The sequence below is a fragment of the Dryobates pubescens genome, chromosome 12 (assembly GCF_014839835.1).
Source record: "Dryobates pubescens isolate bDryPub1 chromosome 12, bDryPub1.pri, whole genome shotgun sequence".
NCBI lineage: Eukaryota > Metazoa > Chordata > Aves > Piciformes > Picidae > Dryobates > Dryobates pubescens.
Genome location: NC_071623.1, coordinates 22913387 through 22931778, shown reverse-complemented (window position 1 = coordinate 22931778; position 18392 = coordinate 22913387). Strand labels below are relative to the sequence as shown.

The 18392-nt window shown below is 39.8% G+C and overlaps 1 protein-coding gene across 1 annotated transcript in view; it reads right to left on the bottom strand.

Moving 5' to 3' along the window:
* SCAF4 (SR-related CTD associated factor 4) overlaps positions 1–16533 on the bottom strand; it is a 46832-nt gene extending 30299 nt beyond the window's left edge. Inside the window, exons 1-5 of the mRNA XM_054165877.1 lie at positions 16254–16533; positions 6191–6274; positions 5573–5617; positions 4340–4501; positions 2040–2175 (exon numbers count right to left, since the gene is read on the bottom strand). Coding sequence (XP_054021852.1) covers positions 2040–2175; positions 4340–4501; positions 5573–5617; positions 6191–6274; positions 16254–16283 — 457 coding nt within the window. The 5' untranslated portion in view covers positions 16284–16533. The remainder of the gene's footprint in view (positions 1–2039; positions 2176–4339; positions 4502–5572; positions 5618–6190; positions 6275–16253) is intronic.
* Positions 16534–18392: the final 1859 nt, after the last annotated feature.

The following is an 18392-nucleotide window of genomic DNA, read 5'->3' as shown; positions in this document are numbered from 1 at the left end:
CATGGAGCTTTAGTAAAATGATGATCACATTTGAAGACATGCTGTTAGCTTTGTCTACATGTACATATTGTAATGGACTACCAGAAAACTGAAAGCTAAAAAATAAACCCATTAATAGAACCATTTTTTGAGTTTGAGACACTAAAATGTTTGCCTCACAACGCCAGCTGCTTTAAAGGTATTCATCTGTCTGCAGTTTCAATAACTGCACTGTTGACATGCAGCAAGCAAAACCAAACATACTATTTTCCCAAAAGTCAGATGCTACATAAAAATCCTGCAAAAACATACATGACTGTTTTTAAATATAAACTAATCCCCAGATTATTCCCTGTATACATTCACAAGGATATTTGCTTACTCAAGGGGGAAAATTTGCATTTCTCTCTCAGTTCTATTTTTTTGGCTAAGCAGACTCTGTAGCATTACCAGCTAAATAGATTCTACTTCACATAATGCATTAATATATTTATTATTATTCATTAGCATATTTATTTCAGAGACAAATTATCCCCTCTGGTGCATCCAAATAATTTCCTTGAAATCAGTATTTCTGTAGATGAAAATCTAGGCAGAAGGTATCCAACCTTTTAGCTACTAGTGATGAGGCAAAGATGGAAAAAATAGTGCTGCTCATCTGTCATGTCAGAATGAAGTAGTATAGCCACCAGTCTGCTCAAATGCCAAGACATTCTCTCCCTCAGCCCTGCCATGTTTATAAAGGATGTCAATAGAATACGCTTTCCCTAACACCATTGGAAATTATTTCACTTATGCTACTGTGCATCATTATTTTGTTGTCTGCCACCACACTGCACCCACTCCATTTAATTTTTTACCAATCCTACTCCAACATATTTGAGTGCTATATGTAAGGAGGTTACCAAAGCTAAGTCTGAAATACAGAGTACAAACTCAAAAAGGCAGCCCTCTCAAGAAAAGAGAATTGTGGTATGCATATTCTCATCCACAATTTGGTAACCTCATTACCAGCTTTTTTATGTGGCATAAAATGGGTCAGTGAAAATACTGTGGGCAGGATGTCATTATTTCAGTCTTTAGGTCAGCAGTTTTCAACCAGTAGCCCATGTAAAAGCCTACTGCCAGGCATATATTTACTGTTCAAGAATTTGCATTTTGAACAGCAGTTAAAATGTTTCAGAGCTGCATCCTGAAAGAGACTGACAGCTGCTGCTTTCAGATAAAAGCTGATTCAAAGAAAAGATGTAGCTCTTAATATGCAAGATCACACTTATCCAGAATTTAACATTAAAAAGATTAGAATTATAAAATTGATAATAAAAAAATACTTCACACCAAAAATTGAATGTACATAGGCATACATCACGTAATTTCAGATGTTTTCCATACAAGTGTTCACATCCTGGTAACTGAAGTATAGTACCAGTATTTATTTAGAATTCTGAGTTCAGCCACGGCACACAATTGTGACAATGGAGTTCAGTCTCATAGAATCACACAATCATTAAAGTTGGAAAAAGCCTCTAAGACCTAGTACAACCATCAACCCAACACCGCCAAGTCCACATGTTTTTTGAACACCTCCAGGGAATGGTGACTCCCTCTGGGCAGCCTATTCCAATGCCTGACCACTCTTTCAGTAAAGAAATTTCCCCTTGATACCTAAACTAAACTTCCCCTACTGAAACCTGAGGCCACTTACTCTTGTTCTATCCCTAGCTCCTCAGGAGAGGAGACCAACCCCCACCTCACTACAACCTCTGTTCAGGTAGTTGTCTCCCCTCAGCCTACTCTTCTCCAGATTAAACAATGCCAGTTCACTCAGCGACTCCTTGTAAGACTTGTTCTCTAGGCCCTTCACCAGCCTCACTGCCCTTCTCTGGACATATCCCAGTAACTCAGTCTTTCTTGTAGTGAAGGGTCGAAAACCAAACACAGTGCTTGATCTGCAATATGCTTTTAGCAAATTTATTAATGTTGAGACTAGTACAATCACTTTAAAGCAAACAAGCTATTATAGCTCACCCTTTTAAAAGAAGCTATAATGTAAGTCATACCTTCATTATTAGTAGCATTTTCTGTCACTGGTGCAGTGGCAGTAGTTCCTGCTGCCATATCCAAAAGAGGCTGAATTATTTCTATTTTAAAAACTCCATTTTTCTGCCACAGGTTCAGGACACGGACTATTTTACTCTGTGAAAACAAGGCAAGCATTAACACTAAATATAGCTTTCCAAGTCCACAAACTCCGTATTTATCTTCCATATGTTGAGAAGAAAGGTTTGAACAGTGCAGGACTCCAACATGATTTGGCATACCTATTTAACAACACCCTATGCTGTCACATAGGTCAGAAAGATCTTTTACATGGCAAAGATAGAAACTGATGACTTGTTTTACTATCCACTCTTGTAAAAAGTGACTTGTGCCACTTTTCTAAAACTGTTCTGGCCAGCCAGAAAATGCAGATTTGACAGACAATAGAGGAAGTCACATCAACCCCATCATTTATTCACGGATGGTCATAAAGGTGTGAAACGTACAACAAACGTGACAAACAAGGTAAGAGAAAATGAAAGGCAGCTGGAAAATTCATCTCAATGATGAATCAAAAGATCAGCAAAGCAAGTGGAAAACATTCCAACTGATCACTATAGAAAGATTAAATCAAACTCTCTGACTGTCAGCTGTTATTTTAAGCTCACTTCTTTTTTTAACATTAAGAGCAATGAAACTTTCAGGAACAAGCTGGAAATCAGTCTTTCCTTCATAGCCTAGTATTGAACAATAATATCCAATCAGATGTGCTGTCTCAGTTGGAAAACGATGTAAGGAAGCAAAAGTCAGAGTACATGGTAATACAGACATACCTCTCCTTTCTGCACACTTAATTCACCTGACTTGCATACCCATACATTTTAAGTACTTCTACTGTAGCTGGCTAAGAATGAAATGCTTCTGTTCTTTCTTGTTTTAACAATATAATGCCTTATTGTGACTCAGTTACATATACCCATGCAAATACACCTAGACTTCCATACACTAAGTGATTAAAAGTTTCCAAAAGTACTTTCTACAATAAGATAAATTCGAGAGAAATCCAAAATGGCTATTTTAAAACAAGATTTTAGTCTGAAAAACAACTTAAAACCAGCAGCATTATTTGGCATTGGGTACACTATCTCTCCAGAAAACTTGAAAATAATATGGAAGTCAGAAAAATGAACAAAAGTAATACTCTTGTTTTCAGTCACATTATTAATCTTACAGAAAGGCTGTTAGAAAAAAAGGGTAGCATTCTCTTTGGGTATCAACCATAGCTGCTAGGTACTGCAGATCAGACATGTTTACACACCGAAAATTCATAAAGCAAGCAGATTACAAATAGTGTTACCCTCCCTAGCAGAAATCTTAACTATTTTAGCAGTGAGGTTATCAGGTAGTTGCATGAATGAGATGGATAGTCTAACTAATTTAGATAAACAAAATGTTAACTACAAATTCAGAAGGAAGGGGTTACATTATTTCACCAGTGTATTAACCCAGAAGCTCCAGAGTATCAAATTCAGAGGCTAAAGGTCTAAATGTTCCACATTAGAAAACCAAAGAGCATTAAAGCTTTTCAAAAAGCTGTCAAAAGATTAGGTAAAAAGTCAGTTAGCAAAACAGTATTTTATTCTCACAGAGTACAATTAAGGAAAAGAGAAGCTAGGTGATTTTATGGAAACCAACTGGCACACTTATCTGGGAAGTCTTTTGAAATTGTTCTCATAGAGGACGCGCAAGCTATCTTCTGTTGATGGCAACCTGGGCCATCATGAACTCACAGTACTTTCAGAACCTCTGTTCTATCAGGAAGTACACCAAAACTAAGAAAAATGAGGCTTTAACCCAGTCTCGCAAATGAAATTCAAGTGTGGAATTTTTAAAGACTGAAGAAATCAGTATGGTGATTTTTAAATTGTTTTTTTTTTTTTAACTGTGTGAGAGAAGAACCTTCACTGCCTACAATACCACAGCTTCTTCTGTAACACTTTATTTTTGTGGAAGACAAACACCTTCCGTTGTAAGTTGTCCTGAAGGAGCATCAAGAAAAACAAGGTTTAGCATAGTCACACTGGCGAAATGTTTGCATAGGCAAAAGAGAAGTGATTAAGTTAGGCAAAATAAATATCTTAACTAGAACTTTCATTTAACTTTCACCTTGTACAATCTTTCTCAGCATATTTTACCACTTAATACAGTAACATTCACTACCATGGACATGAGAATCACTAACTCAGCTTTCATGTAAGCAGAAACACCAAGGTAGCACTGATAGCAATTCACAAAAACACTTGAAAAATTATAGTTGTACCTTGTCTTCAGATGGACAGAGATACAAATACTGGAATGTGGCAGTAATATTCTTAGAGAATCTTGGCCCAAAAACATCTTTGTCCGTTCCAAACTGGTGACGAGACTGACGAACAATGGAGTCAATAACGTACAATCCAGGGACTTTATATTCCGGTTTGCACTAGAAACATAAAAATAGTCTTCCATTAAGCAATGATGCTAACAAGGTAGTATATATTCCCTCATTCCTTTACGAGAAACTTATACTTGGTATAGGTGGGTAGAAAAAAATGTTCATAGGTTTTATGTAGAGTGCTTTGGTTTTCTGTACAGCAATGGAAAATAAAGTAGAAAAAGTGTGCTTTCACATTTGGGACAGAGTAGAAGAGAACAGAATTAATCAGGTTGGAAAAGACCTTTGAGATCATCAAGTCCAACCTATCACCCAACACCATCTTATCAACTAAACCACGGCACCAAGTGCTTCATCCAGTCTCCTATTCAACATGTCCAGTGACGGTGACTCCACCACCTCCCTGGGCAGCCCATTCCAGTGGCCAATCACTCTTTCTGCGAAGAATTTCTTCCTAACAACCAGCCTAAACCTCCCCTGGCACAGCCTTGAAGAAGCTGTTACCTTCTCAATCACTGCTTGTGAAGTACCTTTGGGTTCACAATTTGTAATCTCAACAATAGGTCTACTAGCTTACAGTACAGCCTGTCACAATTCTGCTATTGAATTATGTAACACTCACTGGACTGAAATACATCCAACCAACTCTGTTCTCCAGAATTTAATGGCAAGCCCTTCTCTTTGGAGGTCTCTGAAGGACTCTGAATGAAAAAGGGTATTTTTCCTGTTCACTCACAGTTTGGTTTTAGCAAGCATTACATTCTAGTCTGTTGTTCTACATGCCTAGGCAAGCATGAAAACTGTTTTCTCAAAATATGAATTATCTTAGCCCCTGAAAATTCATTTCAAGTTCAATTCCTCCAGCTTCCTCCCCAGCTGCTAGGTAGAGAAGAAAGGAGGAAATTGACAATTTTTTCTCCACTTCTTAATGCACTACTGAAAACTCAAATTAGGAGATTATATACAAAAAGAGGTATGAAAATGTATAAAGTCCTAACAAAACAGAATTTTCTTTCTTGGTCCCTGAATAACACGAGGCTTTTTGGTTATTGACTAGCGTTATTAATAACATCTAGCAACAGATGCAGACAGTATCAGTAGATTCTTTTTTATTCTTACCTTTTTAATAAACTTCTCTACAATCTGGACAACATGCTTGTAGAGCTGGAAAATAAATTTAGAAATGAATGTATCATCTACTCAACAGTGGCACATCATTTCACAAGTATTTTAACTCTTTGAGCTTACTAGCATTTAGGAGAAACTACAAAACACTACACTCACATTCTAAAGGAATGTTATTGAGCTAATTAAGTCATCCTTTCTGTCCAAAGTGTGTCAGTATATACACAAAAAGACAGACTGCTACTACAGTTATTAGTGAGAGCTTTCTGGATTTACTTTCTAAAGTAATTATTGCTTCAAAGCAAGACACCTATGTGCTAGTTGCATCCTGAAACATTGAAAATTTTATTACATTGAAATAATAACACCCTAGTGAGTTTAGCATTAAAAAGCAATTACTCAAAAAATCCAGCTGGCAGTATACTACTAATTAGTCTAAAACCAAGAAATTATATTCACCACCCACTTGTATGTGGATAACATTCTTAACACCAGCTAGAATGAAACATCCATGAAGCCAACACCAGGAAATCCAGAGATGAATTTACTTTGAAGTAAAATAACAAAACATTGCTACTGTTATAGTTTTGTGTTTGTTCTGCTGTACTTTACCTTAATAGCTTTAATGGCAGCTTTTGTGATGAGAATCATTTTTGCTCGGGAAATAGGAGGTTTCATCTCCATCAATGAAAAGAGCTAAGCAGAGAAAACAAATATTTAAAATATATTCTGAAGTTTAGGCAGTTAACAAAAAAGGCATTTCAGACAATTGACTAACTATTGACATTCCACTCTAGGTATCCTCACAACGCTGGCTGTCCCTGGAAACAAAAAGACTAAGGAGCAGATCTTTCTTGGCAATGTTCAAAGTTGTCTTGCTTCTGAACCAAGCCATATTCACCAATTTACCAGATTCTGATGAGGCTGCTCTCAAAGTTCTGTTTGTGTCTAACAATTGGTATCGGTTACCTTATGGTACAGGCGCTGCTAGTTTATGGCATGGGAACCTGAGAATTTACAAAACCAATAGACATCAGAAATAACTGCAGCTTCATTTACATTTGTCTGGAGTGTCTGCTTACCAAATAGAAATATTGAGGGTGGCATTACAGACAGCTAGGCTAACATAATCCAAAAGTATGACAACTTTCATCTATTGAGCTGATCAAATCAATACTGACTTTTCAAATCATCCTGTTATACACAGGCATTGCAAACGTCTTTTATGGAGATGTTTACCATTTCACTTGCTATGACCATGCTGTATTATTACCAAAATGAACTGCACTGACTGTTTCGGAGACTCCTCTGCATTATTCTCCGTATGAATACCACCCACTGGAAAATTTAATTCTTTATATGTGATGTTTTGAGGCATTCTGTGAACCCAAATTACAGAATAATTCTTATCTTATTCCTATAAACATAGTCCAGGCATATTATTTCAAAGAGCTGTAATCAGACATTAAGAAGAATGCTATTCTGTTAAGAGCATTAAGCACAAAAAGGGATTCTGCATTAGTAGACACTTTTCTTTTTTTTTTTGCTTTTCAAGTCTGAATTCACAGAACACAGACTCTAGTTCAGCTCTTCAAATCTGAAAGTGTGACTCCAAGCAAAAAATCCCTTCTTTTCACAAACAGCATCACCATGACTTAGGTCTCATGCCTGAGGAAATTGATTACAAAACATTTTCAAAATGTCTTGAGCCTATGCATTCAGAGAAGACACTGCTGTCTTCCAGTATTGACCATAATTCTGAAAAGAAGAATTAGTTTCACACTGCAGAAACTGAGAAACTAAAACTTGCCCACAGGACTATCAGAGCTGATGAAACATCAGTGAAGGGTGGACTATAGAAAGCTGAGGCGTCAGTGATGCATTTTCCTCAAGACACCAATACCACATGAACAGCATGACATTCTTACTGTACTCTGCTTCCTGTAGAGCATTTTAAGAGAATAGGGAAATGAAGGATTTGGGGAGTTGGTTTTGTTTTCTGGGTTTTTTTTAATTGTTTTGGGGGTTTGTTCTGTTTTCTAATACAACAATCTTACACTCGTAAGCATGCATGCACACACTTAGAAGACACCAAAATCCAGTGCACATCTCACTACTTCCCAGACCACTTCACCTACTCTGGATCTACAGTGAATTCTATATGCTCCATAAGCTGTTGCTGTAATTCCACCTCATAAAATAACCAGTTGCAAAAGCTACACAGTATACTACACTATGTTTTTATGGCCTACCCTGCAGAGTTTTGTTCTACTGGTCATTAGACACAGAAGCATAATTGACTTGTCAGAAGCACTCTTCTCCCATCTTCTAAACAGAAAGAGAAGTGAGGATATTCCAGTACTACTATTAATTTCTCCTGTTATGTCACAGCTCATGGTTAGGTGGTTCTGCTTCATTAAATATTTTTTATTCTTACCATAACTTCCTAGTTGAGCTGTGGCTTACTAAAGGTAGAATCATTATATTGTCATGTTTTTTTTACCTCTAAAATATTCCCCATGAATCACAAATAAAATGGTATTGCATTACATAATTTCCTTTTGCTCTTCACAGTAAAGAAAAAATAGAGCCTATGAACATTAGCCAAAAATGTGACCACAAAGCAAAATAAGAGAATAAAGTATCTTTATTTGACAGCATAATGGAAAGTAAGATGTCATTTTAAAACTTATCTCTTATTTTTCTATTAATGTAAAGGTCCAAGATTCTTGTGAAGTTACCTACTTACACAGATTTATCCACTGTGTCAGTTATGGAATACAACAATGGAGAAGGTAAAAAAAGTCTGTCCAAATATTTAAAAGCAAGTCATAACAAGACTTAGTAATACAAAATGAAAGCCTTACATCAATAAAATATGAAGAGTAGGCAAGAAGGCATTCTCTTGCTTAATTCAATTCCTATTCCAGAAGGTATGAAAGAAGAAAAATTACCCTTCAAGACAGTGGCAGGCAGATACCTTTTCCAACACCAAGTCAGGACTATGACTTTTTCATTATTAATCTTCATAAAAGGCAAGTTCTAATGCCAGGATGTTTGATTTTTAAAGCCATTCAAGCTGTAAGAAATACTTCAGCTAACATCCCTGACTGCTGAGAAGTCACAGTATGAACAAAAGCTGTCAGAAAATAGAAGAGGAAAATCTGTGTGTTGGCTTGGTTACTTTTTTTCTATTTTTCTTTTTTTTTTTTTTTTAAAGGCTTGTTAGATTTTGAATTATATTTCTTTAGCGTAAGTGTGAAGATGACTTCTGAGGAACAAGTCAGCGATGATATTAAACCTCAGGAAAATCTGTTTCAAGAGGTAACAAAAGAAAATAACAAAAAAAACCTGAAACATCCACAAACCACCAGCAGAAGTTCAAAACATTAGTTAGAGGAGCCAACATTAAGACAGGCACGCCATACCGTTTCCTTCACACGTGGCAGCAACTGCTCCTGCAGAAAAACTAGCCAGGCCCATATAACAATAACTAAGAAGCCAGTGTGAAAGCAGCACTTCAGCATTTGTATTTCAGAAACAGATAAACTTAAGCGTCTTAAAAGAAATCCAAAAAGATGACATTGCAACCAGGGGAAAAAGAAGAAAAAAAATCCAAGGAGAAAAACTGCCAGAGGGCAGGAAAATGAGAAATCAGCTGGATGCATGGAAGCAGCCAGGGAGAACACAAAGAATATGGTAGCTTGAAGAAGTCACTAAAAACTACAAGAAACTGCAAACTTAGGCTAATAAGGTTGGAATAAAAAAGATCTTTGGAAGAATATGATCGAGCAGAGCACTGCAAATTGTTCCTTTGCTGTTATAGACAGCACTCTGGGCAACAGCAACAAAAATTCAGTAAAAGCAATGAAGTCAGTACACACAGATATTTCCAGCTCAGGATGAACTACAGCTGACACATGCATCAAAATGAGATGCAAATACACATGTATATATAAATATACCTGAACACATACACATATATGTATATGCATATACATGTCTGTGTCTGTTTATATATGTGTATTCTGCCTTCTCCTTGGACACACACACACACACGCACGCTATCTCTTGGAATAGCACATCAAGATTTTGTTGCCTTTTTCAATTTTAGAATACCCAAACGGCTATTTTAAATTCTTTAATTTGCAGTATCATAGTTACAGGTGTCAAAACCATGTTTTAAAGATGGCTAAATCTAAAATTTAACTACCTTACTAGCTCCTTGTGGATTGTGTTAGAAGAGGAAGCTGTTCATTACGACATGTGTGTACATTTCTGTAAGTTGCATTAGACTTGGAACGTCTTCCATACACATTTACCAAACCAATGTATGAGAAAAAACCCTCTACATTCAGAGGACCACGCTTCCAATAATACTTCTAATTTCTCAAAGACACCATGATCAGATAAAAAAACAACTCAGATGCTTTATAAAGGATCCTGTCATTGGAATGCTCTGTCCTGTAAAGCTTGACTTGCTAGAAATTGCTTTCTGATTTTACTGACCACAACTGGATGTTTGGAGAAAAAAAAAAAACCTGCTCCTGGGTTTTTTCCCTACCTTCCTTCCCCATGCAGTGACACCACTGGCTAAAAGAGGCAGCAGGAGTTAGCTTTGTCTCTATTTCTGGTGTCACTGTCCCAAACCCATTAATCTGGCAAAGAAAACCAACCAGAGTATCCAGTTGGCTGCAATGGGTTGGGGGAGAGCACCACAGGGCAAGAGACAGCAGGGTAAAAGAAATTAAATGAAACTTTATTTTTATACAAGATCTAATTAATTCAAGGACCATTCAAGGCTTGTATCTTTACGGAGTTTTGATCATTTCAAGACTTTAGGAAGAATTATTTCCTGCTGTCTGGTGTGGATTCTTTTATACGTAAGAAAAAAACACTTTCTTATTCCAGTTATAATAGTCTCACCTGTTCAAAGTAGGAAAGAAGTGATGTCATCCAGTGAGACTTATCCCATTCACACAGAAGAAAAATTCAGGCTTATATCCTTTGGCGTGTCTTGAGCTTGATGTACAATCTTAAATCTATTTATCTGTTTTAAGCATGAGCTAGCAGGTTGGTAAAATATCTTTTGAGGCTTGAACTGACTCCCCTGGCTTTGCTCACTGGCTGAAGTTTCTTTGACATAAGAAGGTCTCTTTATTTGCAAAATAAAGAGGTAGTGCTCCATTTTACATATTTAGTAAATAAAACCCACAGAAAAGCAGCACCACAGATAGAAACACGATCTCCTGAATGAAACAGAGCGTTTAGTCATTAGTGGATATCAGCCACCCGGGTCATTGTTACAATACTCCCCTTCAATTTTCTCTAATTTTCACAGAGCAATCTAACATGCCCTCAACAATTTTGTCAAGTCTTATGTGTCCAAGAACATTGTTCTAAGCAGGCTACACACACACACACCACAGTCAGTACTCTAAGCATTCATTCGCGTATTTGTTCATGTGTCTACAGAGTAAAACCATGCTGGAAGATGTGACCAAGAAGCACAGATAGCACACTATTTTGTTAACAAAACACCAATGTGTGATTGTATCTTTAAAAGGCCAGATGTTTTAAAAAGTACACACAGGTCCAAAGAAAATCTGTTAGCAACATACATTTTCCTTCCCCTATAAAACTGATTCCCTTCCCCTTTGAGGTTCTTATTCTGCCTTGAGTAACTAAGAAAAGGAGAAAGACAATGATGTCTACTAAAACTGTCATTAAGCTATGTCTCACAGGATCAATGTAAGTTTTAAATTCTTGACCATCAGCTGTGAAGCAAACCAAGTATTAGGTGCTGCTAAAGGCAATAGAAGGCCAGAAATTTCATTGCTGTCAAGCTACATTCTTCGGAAAATAAAGTGAGATTTAAATTTGACCAGATATGAACCTCAGGCAGGGAAGTTAAATAGTACTTTCTCAACTAAGCTATTTCTGTGGCCTAGAAAGACCATTGACAAATTCTGAATCACTGGGAAGAAACACCTTTACAAAGGACAGTCACATGAAAATGACATCATTAAAGTACAAAGAACAGATTTTTGTTTTCTACACAGAGAGTTTTGAAACTTATCTGCCTTTCTGGATCAGCGCTGTGCTCCTAAGTCCAGCATGTCTCCTGAAAAGCTGTTCATCTCATTTCTTCTCCATCAAGATTCTCTACTAACCCTAAACCTAATGCCACAGCTTTCGGTATTCCTGGAAACAGTTCACTTAAGAAGCAACAGACACAGCTCTTTCAGGATCACAGTGATAATCACACTTCAATTACCATGATACAGTCATAAAAAAACAAACAAGCTTTCATCCCCAAAGAGCTGCACACTACTACTATAACTTGTCTGGGCCTCGCAATCTAAAAAAAGTACTAAATTCTATCTGAAACACTAGTAGCATTTGCCTATATTCCTCTCCCTCCATCCCATCCAAATGCATTTGAACTGCTGCTTAAGCACTCTCACAAAGCATATAGAAGCCAGCACTGACTTAAAAATACAGCCTACTGTACCTACTGGAATTTTAGACAGCCACAACAGGTAGCAGCTTTCACTGTTTTCCTCAAGGAAAAAACGGTGCCAAAATCCACAAAAATACTATGCTAGTCTTTCCTCCAACCACAGGTACTGGTAACTGTGTCCTTGTCATACAACAGAGGGAATCTAACTGGGGTTCATGAGTTCCAGGAACTGCTGAAGAACCACTGCAAAGGATATCCTGCTAACCTCTATTTATAGGATGGGGGGAGAGGAAGAACAGGGAGCAACAGATTGTAATAGAACATGCAAAATGAAGTCTTGCCAGTAGAGTAAGATAGCTGCACTAGATCCAAATTACAACTCTCTGGTTTACTGAATATGGATAAATAGTAAAACTGCAACTATAAAGAAACATCCCACAAAATACCTATCCTGATAGTGATTCAGGCACATTTCAGCATGATACCAGTTGTTTCAGTGGTACAGATTAACGATTACCAACCTGAGACTTATAATTAATTGACTATATTGCATTACTCAATACAAACACAAGATTATAAAATAGGAAACTTGACTTTGTTCTACTTCCAGAAACAAATCTGTGAAGAAATCTCTAACTTTTCTAACCAGGACACTATCCCCAAATTTTCCAGATTAAAAAAAAAGGAAACATATATCTCTTAAATTACAACATGACAAGGATTAAAACTTTTATAAATCATGGCAGATGTATGGGTTTGGGTTGGGTTTAAGAAAACTCCTTCCTGTTTTCTTAAAAACAAAGTTTTGTATCATCATTAAGTTACCTTTTGTGATTTACTTATACTGTACTGTTAATTTAACACAACACACGCACCTAATAGTACACAAATTCTAACTCATTCTTCCAGGAAACACTTTAAACTAGTTACCACAGGCAAAATACAATATACTACATAACTGTCAAATCCCACCTATTCAGCTGGAAATACCTGCTCAGAATGCAGTTGGATAAACTGACAAACATGTCTAGTCAACACAAAAGATGTGTTTGCTCCTGTAGAAAAGTGAGAATTTTAAAGAGGCACATTTATTGAAAGAATTGCATTCAAAGTATAGGTGCAAAGAACAGGACTCAGGGAATGGGCAAAACAATCAAACATGATCAAATTACATAACCTGTGTAAGTTACCACCCACTGACAAAGTCAAACTAATTGACTCCTAAGCATCCTTTCCTAGCCTGCCACAATTGCTAAGTGCAATATGCCAGCTCAAACCTCTATATTTAAAGTTTTACCTTACAATTCCAATGGGCAGTTACGATCACACGCTCATCACAATTAGTTGACAGGCAGAAACCTGTTACTTCACAGCAACATAACCATATACACTGTCAGAAGCCTATAACCCAAAGGGCAGAAAATGACCTTACAAGTAGAACTGGAATCTAAGTCAAAAAAAACTACTAATGGTTTCTACAGGGCTGGAGGAATAGCTCCAGCCAAAACAAAACAGCTTAAACTGCATAAGTAAAGTGTTACTAGTGCTTTTCTCATCCTCACCAAGATCTTTTGTCCAAGAGGATACCAACCTAACAGCTTCAAGGATGCCTTACTTACAGCCACGATTCAAACTTGGACCTCCCACCATTCAAGAAACTGCTATAACTGCCAAACCCACCCCAAAAAAAATCCCTAATGATCACATCACCTGAAGGAGTAAGTGGCATCTCCTCCTTCATGTAGGCTGACAAAGGAGCTGACAGCTACAACCTCCACAGAAGAGACAGTAAGCCTGAAGCACATCACCTCTAGCATATATGGGCAGTCCAGCAAAAAAATCAAGGCAGCTGCGGTTACAAATTCTGCCTACAGTAGTAGTTGCAGCCAGCAAGTTCAGGAATTCTTGACCTACAGAGTATTTTGTAGATACCTTGATCTTCACCGCTGAAGTTATTCCATGCTCAATAATTATTCAGTGAACAGAGACTGGTACTGCTGTAGTTCCCACAACATCCATGCACTCCAAGTTTTACAAAGTGAGCTCTCACACTCACTACCCTCCTCTATTCCCAACACTCTGTGCACAACGTTGAGATCTTCTGTAAAACAGCTCTTTCACTTTCTCCACTTTCATTGAGAAAGCCCAGAAATGGAACAACATCTGACTGTAAATCTTACTGTCCTCAAGAAAGTTTGAAATGTTTTATACTTTATTTTAATATGTATTGTTTTCCATGCACAGCTTCAGACAACATGTGCTGGTAAGTTAAGTAAGTAAGTTTAAGAACTGGACTTAGATTCTTAGCCAGTATCATAAATGCCTCCTGAGAACAGGACAGTAAATTACATAACCTTTGAATTTATTATCATGCTAGCTTTATACTAAGTATAGAACCAGTCATACATAGGAACTGATGCAGAATAAGGATTTTAGCTAGTATAGTTTTCTTCCCCATTACTGATGTTCCAATGAAACCCAGTGTTTCACTATCATTGAACAGCTGGCCATTAGAATTTCAGTCAGTATTTCTCATTGCACCAAACAACAGTACCACACTTCTGTATCTTAGATGAAGACGTATGAAACAAAACATGCACACCTCTAAAACTGTTTAAGTCACTAAATACCTAAAAACACTGTTTTCACTCTAAAGTCACACATGCTTTTACCACCAGATCAGCAAAAGGAGTGAGTTTTATTGTTTGAGAAACACTAAGCACTGTCTGTACAGGTTTTATCAGGTAGCAACATGATGAAATGAATGAAGTGAAAGCAATCATCTACTAGAACTTCCGTTGATACTTCAGCATGTAAGAATAATTCTGTTCTCTGTTTACAGGAAAACTGAAAATGCTGCATGTGTGCCATTCTATTTTAATATATGGGAGAATGTTGCTCTGTATCCTTCCATATCACTGGTTCGAAACAGCAAAATACACCCAAAACATAAGCAGGTAAATAAACCCAGTAAAACCGTTAACGAGGGGTGTATGCCACCTGCTTTTCCCTTTGCACTTCCAGAATTCTATTGAATCGGTTTTCAGGTGTGCGCGTGTGTAGGACAAGCAGTGGCAGAGTGAACTTTACACAGCATGACTTCATCACATGAGAGTAAGTCTGCCATTTTTCCTGTTTCTGTTCAGCAAACATGCACAGCAACCTAACCTTCAGAAAGTATTAAACGTTCTGGAATAGGTTCTGGTCTAGCTTTAGCAGATTATCTCCAACAAGAATATGCATGTTCTATAGTTCATACAGCATCTGCAAAAGTCAGACTGAGGCAGGAGTGTTATCTAATGTAAGAATCATTTTAAGTCATGGGTGGAAAACTTTGTTAAGTAGAGGCTAGCGTATCTTGTGTATTACGCAAAAAACAATCACGATCCATTTTGGTTCCGATTCCTATCGGTTTATTAAAGAATTAAAACAAAACAAGAAAGAGAAGACGAAAGGGACGTTCTGTGTAGTATGAAAGGCGACTGAAAGCCTTAGCCTTTCCAACCTAACTACCATCTCCTTAACGCTGGGGTGTATCTTAGTCACATCCCCAAAGAGTTGTTTCTATACAAAGATAAGCTCCCTCGCAGTTTTTCCCTTTCTCGATTCAACCTCCAGCCTGTCCTGCTTGCTGCCTGTTCACATGGCAGGTCTCTCACCAAACCACTGCGAGGAAATAGAACTGCTTCGCGCCCCCAAACGCGGCTTCTTCCCCCTCAACAACGTGCATGCAGTGGGAACGCCTTGTAACAAGGATCCCTGCTCAGACGCTCTACAGTGGGGTGAGGAGAACACTGACGGGGAGGAAAGCACAGAGGGAGGCCCGAAGATTTCCTCAGATACCCCTCCTGCGCCCGGGCCCGTGCGGGAATCTGGTCTGCGGCGTTGCTGAGGGAACGCTCCAGGCCGTTGCAACTGTCGCGGCGGGCCTAACGCTCGCCTCCATTTTTCTCAGCAGACCGATCTCCCCTACCCTTTGCCCCTCAGGCTGGCGGGAGGCCCTGGACCAAGCCAGGACGAGTGCTGCCCAGTCCCTCTCCAGCACAGGCCTCTGGAGGCGCCGCACCGGGCCCGCGCGGCCCAGAGCCGGAAGCCGAGTGCGGTTTAGGGGAGAGCGATGGCGGCTACCGTGACCCTCCCTGCACCACCACTGTTCCCAGACCCGCTCTCCCGTCCTCTCCCCCCCCAACCCCCACCTTCCCTGGCTCCCACCTCCTGGTTAAAGGCGTTCACGGCCTCCATGTTGGCGGCGGCTGATGCGGGCGGGCGCCCGCGCGGGGGAGGGTAAGAGGGGAGGGCGAGGAGCAGCAGCTCGGTCCCGCTCAGGGGCTGCGCGCGGACATGGCCGTTTGGCGGCGGCGGGCCCCGCGTTCTCCCCTCGCCCTCGCTAGCGTGCTCGGTGCGAAGTCTCGCTGGCAGGGCCCCGGTACAGACGGTCTCTCCCAGTGGGATGGCGGAGCCCACGCCGCGCACAGCACCCTGGGATCGCGCAGGCCTCCCGGCCCCGCGCCACCCACAGGAGAGAGAAGGGAGAGGAGGGGGAAGGAGAACAGGGTGAGGAGAAGGGGAGGGGGGGGGGGGGGAGTGCGCGCGCCACGCACCACGTGACCTGTGGCTTGGTTACTCCCCGCGCCCCACCATGTCAGCGCCGGCCCCGCCCCCGGGGTGGGGAAATGGCGGGGAGGAAGCAGCCTTCCTCCTTGCCCGCCCGACCGCGCAGCTGGCATTTGGTGTTGGAGTCGGCGGCGGTGAGGTGTTGGAAGGGTCTTCCTTCATCCGCTGGGTAGTGGTGGTGGCGGTGACGGCAGCAGCAGCAGCAGCAGCAGCGCTGCTGCTATGGCCACTTAGATAGGGCCGGGAAGTCCGCGGTTTGTCCCCTCACAGGAGGCTGGAGTTTTTCTAGTACTGTGCTGGCTGGGGTTGCGTGGGCCTGAGTCGGCTACCTGGAGGCAGCGGGCGAGGAAGGGTGCCTGAGCCCGGGAGTTTCCGCGGACTGGGGTGAAAGCGATGCCCACTTCCATCTTCACACTAAAAAAATCGCCTTTCTTTTTTCGGTACCCCGTAATCGTGTCGCGGGTGGCACAGGGCACACGCTAAGCCCGGCTCTGAATGGAGCAAAAGACCGGCAGTCGGGCGTGTTTGACCCCTGACAATGACCAATACATTCATGGTGGATGCACCCGCACTGTTTCCTTAAAGCTGCAAAACTGTTCTCAAAGTCAAGCGTTTTCCACCCGTGAAGAAGATAGTTAATCAGTGACTGCATTCGTGCTCACAATAGGAGCTAATGGTCATGAGAAAACTGCATGCGTGCTGCAAAGTGTCATTTCAAAGATATTAGCTAGCTATTGGCGGCTGTTTAAGGGCACATTTGTCAAGTACGCTGTTAAGTGCTGTAATCATGTGTTGGTATTAGTGTTAGATTGTGGCGGTTCGAGGTTCGCGGGCTCTTGCACGATGTGACATTTTCAACATGCTGGTTTTTAAGCTCACCTTTAATTGTTTAGCCCGGTGCAGCAGCAAGGGTGAAAAATCAGAAAGAAGTCTCAATGTCAGAGAAATCTCCCGGAAAGTGTATTTGGTTTTATTTCGTGTTTAGCTATTAAAATGTTCGTCGTGTTTGAGTAAACTAAGTACAGATTACTTCAGGAGTCTCTTCTTCCTGTCATCAATATATGGCTGTCCAGTGATAAACCTGTGTTAAAAGAATGTTTAAAGAGTAACAAGAACTCTTGTGCCACTCAGATTATGAAACATGTAAGGACGAGTTTCTGTGCAGTTATATGGCTGGTTTTTAGAGGAAGTGTTAAAATAAGTTCTGGTGGCAAAAGGAAATTTTCCAGATAGCCTTGTTTTCTATAGGTTAATATTTGATCAGAAACAGAACAAAGCTGAAAACCCAACAAAAATCACACACACACACACACACACACAAAAATTACCCATACACACAGAAACCCCAAAAGTCTACCTTTCACAATTTGCTTTAAAGAAAGCTGTTAAGCTAGAGAAGGGAAAGAGAGAATATCTATCTATCTAGTGCCAGTGTTTTGGCTTCCACCCCCCTCCACCCCCACCCAGTTTCAAGACGGTGAAGGACTTCATTTATAGCTTTTACTACTGTTCTTTTTCATGCAACTGTCAAAAGCATTTGCAAAAGGGTAGTTTGTTCAGCCATCTGAAAAATATTAATAGCAAAAATAGAATGAGTATGTGGTGAGAGGTTGAAAAAATGCAAATTGTCCGCTTCTTGCATCAGCTATAAAGCCTCCTGAGAAGCAAAAATTATTTCTTTAAGGGCTCTTGGCTTAGTGATAATGTGGGTTAGCATGGACTTCCTGCATTGGTGAT